The sequence below is a fragment of the Prionailurus viverrinus genome, chromosome B4, assembly GCF_022837055.1.
Source record: "Prionailurus viverrinus isolate Anna chromosome B4, UM_Priviv_1.0, whole genome shotgun sequence".
NCBI lineage: Eukaryota > Metazoa > Chordata > Mammalia > Carnivora > Felidae > Prionailurus > Prionailurus viverrinus.
This window is the reverse complement of record NC_062567.1, coordinates 130526996-130542377: the sequence shown is the minus strand read 5'-3', so window position 1 is coordinate 130542377 and position 15382 is coordinate 130526996. Positions and strand designations below refer to the sequence as shown.

Here is a 15382-nt window from a genome sequence, read left to right as displayed (position 1 = left end):
TTTCTTCGCCCCTATCTTCCAGTTCCTAATTTTCTTTTCAGCTAGGGTTAACCCGCTGCTTAAAAAACCAACTATTTTTGTAATTTCAGCCATTCTAGTTTTCACTTTTACAACCTCTACTTGGATCTTCTGCTTGGGTCTGTTTTTATAATCTTATTCCTTGCTTATATTTTCAAGCTTGTATTATTTCCTTAAACGTATTAAGTGTATCTATGGTTATGTCTTCTGTGTTTTGTAATTCCAACAAATTGCAATGGTGACAGGTTTTGCTGGGATAATTCTGGTGGCTTTTGTATTTTCGGGCACTGCACCATCCCCAATATTTGTTGCGTAAACGAACAAATGAAAATATGTGGAAGGTGCTGGAATAAAAAGAGCAAATGAAACATTAATAGGTAAATTACAGGATAGTGCTGTAAGTCATATTATAAAAATATAAGCGAAGAGCTCTAAGAACAAGGACCACACTCCGATCCTGCCTGGGGACAGAGAAATGGCACGTGTCCTTTTAGGTATTCGGGAAGGTGTGTTCCAAAGGGACGTATATGTTATAATATACGAAGTTTTAATAGGTGAGGGTTTTTTTTTCTCAGCTTAGTGTGGAAAACAGAGCATCCTTACTTCAGGAGAAATAATACTTCATCTGAATTCACAGCGTAAATGATATTCTCAGGTGCGTTGCTGTGTTGCAGACTTAGACAAGATTTTTACGCTGCATTGAAGTAAAAGTTTCTCATTGTTCTGTGCATCTAACGAGGGAAAACGTTTGCGAATTACAGTTGTTCATCATCATCTTTCCACAGAACACCAGTTCTCTTGGTCTCAAATACCACCTTCTAAGAACAGTGGGCACAGAGAACCTGCATCCTGCCCGTGGTCTACCTATACAGGAATTTTGGGGCGGGGGGGGGCGGGGAGAGTGCCTGGGACATCCAAGGTCCCATCTGCCTCTAGTCACGGCCATGGCGGGAACGCCTTCAGACCGCTCCATCATAACAACAGCCAGGAACTATATAGAGTATCTGTGGGCCAGGTACCACTTCGAGCGTTTCATGTATCTCATTCATGTCAGAATTGAGCCTCTGACCAATTTATTTTCTTTTTTTTTTTTTCTCCTCCGGTGCCCTGTGGGGTTTTGTTGGCATTCTATGGATCGGTCTGATGGTCACAAACACTTAGGTCTTCAAGCACCTGCCTGGAGAGGGCTCTGTAGAGCAGGAGACCCTCGTGTGCCACAGGCCAATTTCCATTTAACCTCTAGCCCAAACAGCAGGAAACACTGAGATAGGTAATGAGCACTAGTTTCCCAAAGACCTGTTGAGCTTCAGTTTCCATAATGATTCTCTATTAAGGGAAATTTGGATTTTTATTATGGGGGGAACCGTAACTATGGCATAAAATGTAATCATGAGCGCCCCGTACCTATTTCATAATCCATTTGCCGTGATCCGTTTTCATGGCCTGAGAGTCTTCTGCCTACTTATTTTTTCGTTTTTTTATTTTTGAAGAATGATCCGTTTATTTCATTTGATGATATGTTTTACAGAATAGATGTCTTCAGCAAATCTAACAGTATTAACCGTATTCTCTAAGAAATAATAGGATTTGCCTTCTAAATCGTTTTTTAAACTTTTTGTTTTGATTTAAAGAATTGAGCCTGGGGGCGCCTGGGTGGCTCAGTCGGTGAAGCTGCCGACTTCAGCTCAGGTCACGATCTCGCGGTCCGTGAGTTCGAGCCCCGCGTCGGGTTCTGGGCTGATGGCTCGGAGCCTGGAGCCTGCTTCCAATTCTGTGTCTCCCTCTCTCTCAGCCCCTCCCCTGTTCATGCTCTGTCTCTCTCTGTCTCAAAAATAAATAAACGTTAAAAAAAATAATAAAAAAAATTTTTTAAAAAGGTAAACTTTAAAAAAAAAAAGGATTGAGCCTGTTTTAAAAGAGAAGCTGTAAGTTGTACGTTGTCTATTGAAGAGGCTTTTAAAGAAAAGTACCTTTAGATATGCCATGTCTCTGTTTTCTTATGAGAAGTTAAACCATTATCGCAAATTTATATTGAAAGAAGTAGTAAATATACTTGCCGTATTTCATAGCCATGCTTTCCAAAATATTTTCTGTTTGTAAAACTTGGGTACACTATATTCTGCAGTTAAACGCAGTGATGTATGATGAAGTGAAACTTTCAGAGCCTGCATCTGTGTGTGCGCACGCACTTAACACGGGTCAGAGGGAGAATATAGCTGTTCTAACGTATTATGATGATTTGAGGTTTCGCTCGTACACTGTAAGAAAACTGTATTAAGATTTTCACGTCAAACATGTTATTCAAGTTTCACATCCACCTTAAAATTAGTGGCTTGTCTACTTTAAACCAATATATTAATGAGCAATTCAAATCACTCCTCTATATTAATAATTTATAACTGTGGCCTCTTAGCAAAATAGACCTATTATCGTCAGATCCTATGTCCTTTGATTAAATAATTGCAAAAGTAGAAGCTCCTTCGGCTACACATTTTTAAGCTCCAGAAAGACCTATTTTGGCATCCACCTTTTGTCACGCTTGCCAGCTCTCCGCCTCGGAGCTGTAATTGGATACCGTGCGTCAGACCAGCAGGAGAATTGATCACAGCAATCGCTGGGCTGGAATTAACACCCATTATCAGAGTCACCATATAATGGAATATAAAATAATATGCAATGATTACAGTACCTGAAACGAGGCAGGGGAATTATTGAAAATTGAGAAAAGAGTTACCAGTACAGAATATTCCTACCTGTAGGCAAAGTCTCTTAACCCGGAATTAAATCCAATGTTCCCTTTCAAAAATGATCTCATCATCGTCTCCAAATGAGCAAAAACATTTTCGGTACCTTCGCCAACATAGCTCTTCTCTTTTGTCCTTAGGCTCAGAGCATGGAGAGGTGATGCATTTGTTTGTTTGTTTGGTTGGTTTGGTTTGTTTTTCCTTTTCCTTACTGCAGACATCTTAGTGATAGTCTGTATTTAAATTTGCAGTCTGATGCCTTACACAGGGAATAAGCTTCTTCCTAAAGATAACTATCAAGAGTAATCAAACCAGCTTTACAATGACCGATGTGTCGAGGTCCTGTTTTGCATTAATCACGTATATTGGCAGGTGTAAAACACTGTACAATAAAGAAAACCGGGGACAGTCTCATAATTTAATACTGAGCTTCTCACCCCGGAGTCTGCCAGACAGATACTTGAGAACAAAGCTCTTTGACATGCAGGTTTTAAATTGAAAGAAAATGAGAAACCTGATAAAGCAAGCCAACCAAATTAATTCACTCTGTAGTCCTCTCGGCTTTTTAGTGGAATTTAGAGAAATTCTCTCCCAGAGTAAGTTGGGAGGCCCTCATGAAACAATTGTTTTAGTGTGTGCAGGGTATACATTTCTGTGCTTTGTATTCAACCATATAGAGTTAATATTTATTGCTGTTCTCCAGCAAATCCCCAGGAGTTCCCGCGGAGTTCAGAAATTTTTCCATAAATGTTGTGCATCCTTTATATGGCTCCAAGAAAACATCTACCCCGAAGCCCTTCTGGGAAGAGACAGATAGGCAAAGACAATGGGCCAGTTGTGTACTTAATGACTCAGTCCTCCTCCACATGGCCCTGCATCTCTAAAAGTGACACCAGGGAGGAGAGGAGTGACCCCAAGGTAAACTTCAGTTACTTACACTTATGAACCATGAGAATTGTCAGTACACTTGGTACAGCAGGTTCTACCAGACTTTTCATTTATTTTTTTTTTTTAGTTTGTTTTTATTTATTTTGAGAGAGGTAGAGAGCAAGTGGGGGAGGGGCAGAGAGAGCAGGAGACAGAATCCCAAGCAGGCTCCCCGCTGTCAGCCCCGAGCCCTAGGAGCCTAGGCGGGCTCCAACTCACGAACCCCTGAGATCATGACCTCATGACCGGAGCTGAAATCAAGATGTTTGCCCTGAAGGAGTTTGTAGTCTCCTGGAGGCGATGGATCTGTAAACAAATTATAATGAGTGATAAACAACACATTTTTTACTAGTGTTACAAAGCTTAGAAGAGTGCCTGCCACGTCCTTGTACTTAATAAATATTTGTCAAACGAGTGACTGATCTCTGAAACAATGAACTAAGTGAAAAATATGAATATTCACATTGAATTATGCAAAAGCAAAGAAAAGAGGGATTCGTTTTTAACTTGGAGGATAAAGGTATTTAACAAAAGCAGTAGTATTTCAATTGGGGTTGGACAAATGAAACCATTTTTGATGGAGGAGAAGGGCAGGGCTGGAGGACATTCTAGGCTGAGGGAGCAGCACGAGCGAAAACACGGAGCTATGTCCACCTAATGGACATAACCTTGGAAACTGGAAATCAGTTGGGTATAAAGAAGAAGAAGAGCATTTCGGGCACAAAGAACAGCATGGGTGAAGGCTTGGTGCAAGGAGGAAACGTGGCAAATTTGAAGAACCGAAAGAAAGAATAGTAGGGTCCTATAGTTCTGGAAAAACCGTAGTTCAAAATGAAGCAGCAAAGCAGAGGTGTGCCTTGTGGTGCCCCGTCCCCAGCATCACAAAGCCAAGAGACAATAGCTCAATAACGAGCACAGCCCATCCACACTCTTCTGCAGTTATTTGAACGTCCAGGCAACAACAACACCTCCCACTGTTTGTACGAAAGAAGGTCCTCTCCCCAAAATCACGAGGCACAAGGTCCCAGCCTTCCAGGCCGCCCCCTCCTCCCACTCCTGAGACTTTCTGGAGCTCTGTGGTAAGAGCTGATCTCCTCCACACTGGCTTCCCCTCTGCAGGTATTTGGGGTTTGCTTCCTCGCTCCGTCACTGGTTCCTTTTCCAACAGTGTTGACATCGCCCATCTTCTGTTGTCCTCTCTTCTCTCCTGTTCTATTTGCCGTCCTAGGTCTGTACCTCTTTGTGCCACTTCTGTCATTCCAGTGGGTATGGGGGAAGGAAAACTGAGAAATGAATATGTCTTGTAGCAAATGCTGTTAATGCCCCCACCCCGTATTCTCTTGGCCTACCTCTGAGTTCAGCGGCAGCCCTGGTGACCAGGTCCCCTATCCACCGCGAGTGTCCTCTACCGGGGTTTCCTCTGGAGCCCAGACACCACCTGTTCGGCGTAAGTGCGGGACCGCCTAGACATGCCCCAGATTTAGCACTAGTGAGCGCAACCCTCAGCCAGTGAAGGCGAGAGTCTCTGCATTCGTGTTCCACCTTCCCATTCCTGAAAGGACAACCCTGCAGCACCCCGCAGGATCGAACCTCATTTGCGCACCATGGTAATCTGGTCAGTAGTACGCTCTATTGACTTGATCCCTTTTCTGTTTCACCATGCCCACTCCTTCACTCGTGCCCTTGGGATCGACGGCCAAACCCGCTCCCTGCATCCAAGTCTTTTTCTCAGACTTGCAGGATGCTCCCTGCATCCAAGTCTGCTTCTGGGGGAACCCGATCTGAAACTGTATTCTACAGATACAGAATATTTACTGTATTATACAAATTTACTGTATTATTATCTACTGTATTATACACATTTATTCTTCACGTTTACTCATTTATTGAGAAACTACAACCTCTTAGACACTGTGAAATTTAACTGGTAACTTGTATCATTAGTTATTTCTATGTGTTTATTGTCCATATACTTTTGTAGGTATACACGTATATGTATATATATTCCTTCCTTCTTTCTCTCTCTCTCTCCCTATCTACCTATCTGCTTATATAAAATTCATGCTTGGGGCGCCTGGATGGCTCAGTCGGTTAAGCAGCCGACTTCGGCTCAGGTCACAATCTCGCGGTCCGTGGGTTCGAGCCCCGCATCGGGCTCTGTGCTGATGGCTCGGAGCCTGGAGCCTGTTTCAGATTCTGTGTCTCCCTCTCTCTGACCCTCCCCGTTCATGCTCTGTCTCTCTCTGTCTCAAAAATAAATAAACGTTAAAAAAAAATTTTTTTTTAAATGAAATCCATGCTTGATCTTAACATTCGTTGACAGTAGGAACCATGACTTCCACTTATGTGCCTGCAGAGTTAAATACAGTCCAGTGCGAACAGTAGATGTTCAACAAGTGTTTCTTGATTAATCTTTAATTTTTATTCTTTAAAATCTTTAATCTTTAATTTTAATTTTTAGCCTTTACATGCACTGTACATTATTATACACAAAATCCACATATAACACTTATATTAGATAAGTTATAAATTATCCTATTTAACTCACCTTTGCACACCTCCTACCTGCTAAAGCATGGTCGAGGCTCTAAAGTCAGAATGTGGGAAGTTAGTACGATGTGTGATAGGCTGTATACAGCATATTGTTAGGTGGAAAAAAAATGAGTTTACAGAAACTAATATTTATTATTGAGAGAAGGGAAGGATTAGGTAGGTGTGATTGGAAATGGTTTCCAGAAGTAGTCGAGGTGGAGGCCTTGAGAAGTTGATAGGATTTAAGTAGATAGAGAAGCGGAGGGGGTGGTCCAGTGTTGGGGGTGCAGGGTGAGAAATAGATGGTAATAAAGGTAAAGAAACACGGGGCGCCTGGGTGGCGCAGTCGGTTAAGCGTCCGACTTCAGCCAGGTCACGATCTCGCGGTCCGTGAGTTCGAGCCCCGCGTCGGGCTCTGGGCTGATGGCTCAGAGCCTGGAGCCTGCTTCCGGTTCTGTGTCTCCCTCTCTCTCTACCCCTCCCCCATTCATGCTCTGTCTCTCTCTGTCCCAAAAATAAAAATAAACGTTGAAAAAAAAAATTTAAAAAAAAAAAAAAAGGTAAAGAAACTTGAGGGGCACTTGGGTGGCTCAATTAGTTAAGCATCTGACTTCGGCTCAGGTCATGATCTCACGGTCCTCAAGTTGGAGCCCCGTGTCAGGCTCTGTGCTGACAGCTCGGAGCCTGGAGCCTGCTTCAGATTCTGTGTCTCCCTCTCTCTCTGCCCCTCCCCTGCTCATGCTCTGTCTCTCTCTGTCTCAAAAATAAATAAAAACATTAAAAAAAAATAAAATAAAATAGGGGTGCATGTGTGGCTCAGTCCATTAGGCGACTGACTTCATTCAGCTCAGGTCATGTTCTCGTAGTTTGTGAGTTCAAGCCCCGCATCAGGCTCTGTGCGGACAGCTCGGAGCCTGGAGCCTGCTTCGGATTCTGTGTCTCCCTCTCTCTCTGCCCCTCCCCTGCTCGTACTTGCGCGCACGCGTTCTCTCTCTCTCTCAAAAATAAACATTATCAAAAAATCTTTTTTAAATCATTATTTTTGAATTGTTGTCATGCTTTCTTCTTTTATTTATTTTTTTATATGAAATTTATTGACAAATTGGTTTCCATACTGCTTTCTTCTTTTAGATCATAGTGTTTTACTCATTGAAAAGATTACCAGTCTAAAAACCAAAGTCTAAGCACCCAGAAGACTGTTCCTCCTGGACAGATGGGAAAGAGAGTGGATAGATAGACTTCAGTCTGGTTTGTTTCGTTGAATTTGAAGATAATTTTTTCTTTTATAATGTTAAGCTTTTGTATTAAACGTTAACACAATAGCCAGGGACACCCGGCTGGCTTAGTCAGAGGAGCATATGACTCTTGATCTCGGGGTCATGAGTTCAAGCCACATGTTGGGTATAGAGGTTACTTTAAAATAAAAAAATAAGAAAATAAGCAAATAAAATGATGGCTGTTAGATGACTTTATACATCCCAGTTTTGAGATTTAGATTGAGCGTTATTATGAATATTTCCATCAGAGAGTCATTGTCATTCTGAATTATCTTACTGTCCGTATTGCTAAGTGTTAAGGTGACTCTGTTACTATAGAAAAATGCTTTTCCCCCCATTTCTCTCAGATGTAAAATAGAAGCCAATGCGAAAATATTTGACAAAAATCCACTCTGAAGAAACGTGTTTATGTAAACATGGTGAGGTATACATGTGCTTGGCGCTAGTCAGCCTAGCATTCTGCCGGGAAATTATTCACATCTTTTTTTTTTTTAATTTTTTTTTTTCAACGTTTATTTATTTTTGGGACAGAGAGAGACAGAGCATGAATGGGGGAGGGGCAGAGAGAGAGGGAGACACAGAATCGGAAACAGGCTCCAGGCTCTGAGCCATCAGCCCAGAGCCTGACGCAGGGCTCGAACTCACGGACCGCAAGATCGTGACCTGGCTGAAGTCGGACGCTTAACCGACTGCGCCACCCATGCGCCCCTATATTCGCATCTTTAACAGAAACCTTTACCAGCTAGTTACAACTCAGTCATATGCAAATTAGGGATATTTTAGAAGTTATTTTCATCTACCGATTTACTCTTCCTTTTAATGATTCTTTAGTAACTTGATTTGACTTTTTAAAAAACAAAGGCACTACTTTTTCTCTTTCTTTATCCTTGTGCTTCTATTTGTCCTTCTCCTTAACAAGCGTTTACTGAACACTTCCCACGGGTCACACTCTCCAGTGCTGGGGCACAAAGATAACTCCTAAGAAGGTCTCTTCGGGGGGGCCGGTTTGCCGGGAGGGGCCGGACTGGTGAGAATGAGGAAGTGTAAGGCTGACTACGTACAGGGCCCCAGACAAGGTATGGTGAGAAAGACAATGACAGGGGAGGGCAAGGAAAGGAAAGAACAGGTTGAGGGCAAGAGAACAGGATGCTTGAATCAGTTTGAAAAGATGGAAGAGCTTGGAGGTGAGAGGGTTGGAGAGAAATGGAACTCCCCACGGAGGGAGTGAGGTACGTGTCCTGAATTGTTTAATGCTATGGCGTCCCAGCAGCCATTTCGCCCAGGCTGGCCTCCAACTGTGGATGAAAATGTGTTTCTGTAATAACTCAGGGCCTGACAGCGGTGATGATGGCGTATAAATGTGCATTGTGAGGCTGTGTTGTGGTGTGCATGGTGATACGTAGACACTCGATAGTGAATTACACAATGCCTGTATCCTCTTCTGGGAGCTTCTGCTCAGTCTTCCTTTTGCCCATTCCCCCCTCATGATGCCACTAACTTCATCAACTGTATCTCTTAAAATACTTTTCTTTCTTTCCATATCCAACTTCAGGTAAAACTACTTCAGAGCAAGCCCTAGCACGGAGTGTTGGTAACAGTTTGCGTCTAGAAATTTGGACCAGGCTCATAAGTCATAGATTCAGTAGGTCTTCCTATATCAGACCTACCTTAAATGTCAGCTCCTTTCAATTCCTTCTATTGGTAATAAATATTATTTGTCCCTTATACTCCAGGTACTTTGTCATATTCTAGTTACTGTGGTGATGTTAATGAATGAAATGGATAAAGATTCCGCCCTGACGGACCTTACATTTTGGTAATCATCACAACGGCTCTGAAAGATTGCTTCTTTTCTCCCACATAGACAAAGGATTTATTAAAATTAGGCTGCTACCGAAAGCAGGGTTTTCTTTCATGGGCTTTGTGTAGACACCAGGGCAAGAAGACATTTTTTTATTACAGGGGAAAAGGGCCTTTTTTTTTTTTTTGGTAGCTGGGGGTTCTGTAGGGATAGACCAGTATGATATGGCATATTTTCTCTAGTTTATCTTGTAAAAGATGAACGTTTGAAGGTTCTAAAAATATAGTGGTTTCAGAGACAGATAAGTGGGTGAAGAGAAAAATATTTAAAGACAAGTTATTTGAAGCTTTCCTTTCCTTGTGCTTCAGTGAGGAGAGAGAGAGAGAGAAGCGGCCACCAAATGACTAATGCATCAGTAATAGCTGGGGTATACTTTATATAGGCAGAAGAGAAATATAGTAAGAAAGTAGAAACAACTAAATAGAGAATCCTGTTATAGCATCAAAAAATCCGATTTAGGAGCGCCTGGGTGGCTCAGTCAGTTGAGCATCCAACTCTTGATTTCAGCTCAGATCATGATCCCAGGGTTAGAGATCGAGCCCATGTCAGGCAAATGTGGAGCCTGCTTAAGCTTCTCTCTCTCTCTTTCTCTCTCTCTCCCCCTACCCAGACCCCTTCTCCTGCTTGCTCTCTCTCTCTTTCTCTCTCAAATTAAAAAAAAAAATCCATTATTAAAATTACAATGGATTTGGGGGCACCCGGCTGGCTCTATCCGTGGAGCATGTGGCTCTTGATCTCAGGGTCATGAGTTCAAGCCACATGCGTGGTGTAGAGCTTACTTTAAAAAAAGGAAAAGAGGGGCGCCTGGGTGGCTCAGTCGGTTGGGCGTCTGACTTTAGCTCAGGTTACGATCTCACAGTCTGTGAGTTCGAGCCCCGCGTCGGGCTCTGGGCTGACGGCTCGGAGCCTGGAGCCTGCTTCGGATTCTGTGTCTCCCTCTCTCTCTGCCCCTCCCCCATTCATGCTCTGTCTCTCTCTGTCTCAAAAATAAATAAACGTAAAAAAAAAAATTTTGTAAAAAGGAAAAGAAAAAAGAAAATTGCAACGGATTTGAAACAGAGTGTTTTCAGTTGTATTTTTTGATCGTGGTTCTTACTTGTTATTTTACAGACGCTGTGCCTACCCCCTCAGAAGAAAGCCCATCTCTGCAGACAAATGTGAGTTTGGACAAGAAACCAGACAGCAGTACCATCACAAGTACCGTAACCGAAAGCCCTTTGCAAATGCCTCTGGAAAAGCAGTCAGCTGCAGAAAGCTTTGACACATTGACAACTTCACCATCGTTCTGGTCATCGAATAAGGAAGAGTTTGTCAGCCCTAATTTAAGGATGTCAAAGTCAGATTCTACCTTCTGTAACCAGGCCTCTGTAGAGACGCTCTATGTCTCTCCTTCATTCAAAACATTGGACCCAGTGAAGGAGATGGTAAGCAATAAGGACTGCCAGAAGCCAACACGATCCAGCATTGTTCACGTGGATGAGGAAAACCTCAAGACTGCAACCACATGGGGTGAGTCTGCGTGCACGCACACGCGCGCGCACACACACACGCACAGCTCTTCTGAAGTGTTCTTCTGTTATTTTTCTGTGCTTTCTGTCTCTGTTTCTGGTTCCCTTCTTTCACTCTCCATCCAGTGGCGTTAAAACATACAAGCCAGAGAGAGGGACTTCTCAGTTGGGAAAAAGCACCCCTTTTATCAAAGAGCCGAAAGGCAGTTCATCCCTGGGGGTCGCAAGTACTTGTTGAAGCACCAGTTCTGAGCAATTCTGATTCCGAGTAAATTAGAAAGAACTAGCATTAAATAAGAGCTTCCTGTTAGGCGTTTAGGTTACCTATGAAGACACTTTATAAAAAGAAATGAGTTATTATGTATATTGATGTGTAGACACACAATATATATGTGTGGGTACGCGGCCTTTTTTTAAAGTGTTGTGTACTGATTGCCCCCCCCCCCCCAAAATGGTGGGGAATCTCTTCTTCATTCTGTCCTATAAAACACTAAAAGGGTTGCAGTATTCTTGGGCCTTGATGGTAAAGGAGAAAGCCAATTGGGAATCCAGATTGTTGGCTATCAGTTACCAAAGCCTACGTCGTAATTATGCTTTCTTCTTTAAAGTTAATTAGTAAACGAATAAGTTGTTTGTGCACTTTTCCAAGACTGAGTCGTTTTATTGGTTCTTATGTACAATAATGCTTACTAACTCATATAAATATAAAGCTTTTAATATAAATACTCTAAACTGCCTCAATCTCGGGTCAAAAGTACAAACAACGGAAGCCAACATGTTGAGGCTAAAGAAATTTACTTTGGTGTCAGTAAGGTCAGTGAATGATAGCACAGTCCCCTTGCTGCACTTTCCAGAATTTTAGGGGATCGAATAGCCTAAAAATAAACTGATTCTTACTTCTGTCACCAAATTAGCTGTTCTGCAGAGACTGTTGATGTGGAAACCAATTAGTACTGGTTACAATGACTGTGACGGTTTGTGTGCTTGGCTGTCCCCCGGGATGTTGTTACTATGAGTTCATTTCTTTCACAAATACCACAGAAAGATCATTGAAAATAGTTTTGGCCACTACCTGTGTACCAAGTATACTTAATTATAAAAATTAGCTGGAAGTTCCTCTGAAGCCAGTGAGCAAGGAGGACTTTTGCTTCCATTTATAATGAAGTAGGTAGTATTGTTCTAACCCTCCCACCGAAAATACTGGTTAAAGCTGGAAAACTATTAAAAGCTGGTTTGAAGTCCTGTAAAACAACCGAGGTAGAAAACACATGATGGGTCAAGATCCTAGGAAGGGGACTGTGACACTGTGATATAATATGAAATATAAGGTCTTCATCCCTGGTTCCCGGCACTAAGCTCCCTAAAAACCCTTGGAATTTCCTGAGTGATAGGAGTGAGAAGAGTCTTTTTGTTATTTGTAATAAACCCCTTCCTTCCATACCTGGGTTTATGTTGAGGTGCGTCTTGGAGAATGGGGGCTCGTTGCCAGAGTAACCAATCAGGCCAGTGGAGGGCTGGAACTTTCAGCCCCACCCACTGACCTCTAAGGAAGTTGAGTTCATCACCAATGGCCAATGATTTGATCAATCATGTCTCTGTAACGGAACCTCCATAAAAATCCCCAGACAGTGGGGTTTAGAGGGCCTCCAGGTTGGCGAACACGTGAAGTTTCTGGGAGGTTGGTGCACCCAGAGAGGGCATGGAAGCTCTGGGCCCTTCCCCATACCTTGTCTGGTGCATCTTTCCATTTGGCTGTTCCTGAGTTGTATCCTTCCTAACAAACTAGTAATAGGAAGCAAAGCACTTTCCTGAGTTCCGTGAGCCGTTGTAGCAAATTACCGGCCCCGAGGAGGGGATCATGGGATCCCTCAGTTTATAGCCGGCAGGTCAGAAATATGTGAGGCCTAGACTTGTGAGTGGCAACTGAAGTGGGGGACGGTCTTGAGGGATTGGGCCTCTCATCTGTGGTGTTTGCACTAACTCTGGGTAGTGCCAGAATGGAGTTAAATTATAGGACACCCAGTTAGTGTCCCCAGAGAATTAGAGAAATCCTTGGTGTGCAGAACCCACATTTGGTGTCAGAAATGATGTGAGCAAAGTAAGAAACTAGTTTACTTGTAGTTGGCCCCGCATTCACCTCAGTTTTCCCACCATGGATCATTTGCCTATTCACAGAGCAGGATGATGGAAACTGAGGGAAAATCAGAGGCCTGGGCTCTCCACTGTTTACTGAGCTTGAGAGATAGGATTGGAGTTTGGGGCATCCCAGGTGGCAGGGACTCCAGGGGCGAATATGCCAGAAGAGAGGCAGTCACAGAGGAGAAAGCCCCGAAGTCTTTGTGCAATTTCTTACTGAAATACCTACTCCTGCTAAGTTGCACACATTAGGGATGTGATGCCAAGAAGCTAAAGGGAGGCAGCTTCTAGAGGGCAAAGGTTCTCATCATCTCACGGCTCTGGGAGACAGACAGAGGGTGGAGCTCAGGGTCTGCCAAACTGGAGCGGCTCTGGTGAGTAGCGTGCTCTCAACTGGGACCTGCGACAGGCCACGCCCCAGGCATCACAACTCCCATCTAGGGGCGAGACCAGACCAGAACTAGAACAGCCCTCACAAATGCCGAAACCCAGCTCCAAGTGGAGCAAAGGGATTGTGTTGCGTTCCATCTGTCTTCTAGAAGACAATGAAGCCCTTGCTTAAGAGCTCCTATAATTTCTCATGCAAAGTTTTTGGCTTTTAAAATACACGAGAAAAACAGACAACAGAAGCAGAACCACAGAGAAGCTAGATACTGACATTGTAAGATAAGTACTTTAAAATAGCTGTGATTAATATGATCAAGAGCACAGAGGGAAGGAGGGAGAATTTCACCAGAATACAAGTATCTGCAAAGAAAGAATGAGACGAGGGGCGCCTGGGTGGCTCAGTCGGTTGAGCGTCTGACTTCGGCTCAGGTCGTGATCTCGCAGTCCGTGGGTTCGAGCCCCGTGCCGGGCTCTGTGCTGATGGCTCGGAACCTGGAGCCTGCTTCTGATTCTGTGTCTCCCTCTCCCCCTCCCCCCTTCATGCTCTGTCTCTCTCAAAAGTAAATAATAAACATTAAAAGATTTAAAAAAAAATTTTTTTTTTCAACGTTTATTTATTTTTGGGATAGAGAGAGACAGAGCCTGAACGGGGGAGGGGCAGAGAGAGAGGAATCGGAAACAGGCTCCAGGCTCTGAGCCATCAGCCCAGAGCCTGACGCGGGGCTCGAACTCACGGACCGCGAGATCGTGACCTGGCTGAAGTCGGATGCTTAACCGACTGCGCCACCCAGGCGCCCCAAAAAATTTTTTTTAAAAAGAGTGAATGAATGAAACCAAAGTTCCAGGGCTGAAAAATACAGTAGCCAAAATTAAGGCCCTGAGGGCACTGTTCAGTCACATGGCCTGAGGTTATCAAAAGAGAGCTTCGGTACTGGCAGAGGAGCTGGGAAGTCATGTGGGCAATCCTAAAATACGTGGGTAAATATAAAACGCGGTATATTTTATTTTTATTCTCACTCTTAAAATGCATGTAACTGTTTAAAGCAAACTTTTCCTACTGTATTTTGTTTTAAAACAGTAGATGTAATATATATCACAACACAGGCCAAAGAATGGCTGGATTGCATAGTTGTTAGCGGCTCAGGTTCTGGGATCACACTGCCTGGGTTCATAATCTCAGCCCAGCCACTGGCTGCGTGGCCTCTGCGTGGCGCTGTCTTCATCTACAGAATGGGGCCGCCGGAGGGGGTCCCTGAATTCGCAAACATCAGGTGCTCAGGGTAGGATGTGGACCTGGCCAGTGCCGTAGAAAAGTTTGCTATTTTTACTCCAGTGTCCGTGTTTTTGTTTTTGTTTTTAATGTTTATTTTTGAGAGGGGGAGAGAGAGAGAGAGAGAGAGAGAGAGAGAGAACAAGTGGGGGAGGGGCAGAGAGATTGAGAGACATAGAATCTGAAGCAGGCCCCAGGCTCCAAGCTGTCAGCACAGAGCCTGATGTGGGGCTCGAACCCACGAACCGTGAGATCATGACCTGAGCCGAAATCAGACGCTTAACCGACTGAGCCACCCAGGCACCCCCAGTTTCCATGTTTTTAGTTCTGCTTTTATTTATTTATTTAATGTTTATTTATTTTTGAGAGAGACAGAGACAGAATGCGAATGGGTTAGGGGCAGAGAGAGAGGGAGAGACAGAATCCGAAGCAGGCTCCAGGCTCCGAGCCGTCAGCACAGAGCCCGACACGGGGCTCGAACTCACGAGCCGTAAGATCATGACCTGAGCCGAAGTCGGACGCTCAACCGGCTGAGCCACCCAGGCGCCCCTTTAGTTCTGCTTTTAGAGCCCCGAGCCCCCAGCCCCCTCCCAACCCTCCACATCCACTCCGGTTATTTCCAAAAGGACCCAGGAGTTCCTCGCTTATTCTCAGGAGCAAGGAAACTCCTATCCTTCCAGAAAGGGCCTTGCAGGCTGAGGAATAGAGCCCAGCTGGGACGG

General features: G+C 43.9%; 1 protein-coding gene across 6 annotated transcripts in view; it reads left to right on the top strand.

The window, feature by feature from the left end:
• Positions 1-15382, top strand: part of ENTHD1 (ENTH domain containing 1) — a 104189-nt gene that overhangs the window by 80552 nt on the left and 8255 nt on the right. For all 6 annotated transcript variants that reach the window (XM_047865401.1, XM_047865402.1, XM_047865404.1 and 3 more), the window contains one exon: positions 10470-10868. In XM_047865401.1, coding sequence (XP_047721357.1) covers positions 10470-10868 — 399 coding nt within the window. The remainder of the gene's footprint in view (positions 1-10469; positions 10869-15382) is intronic.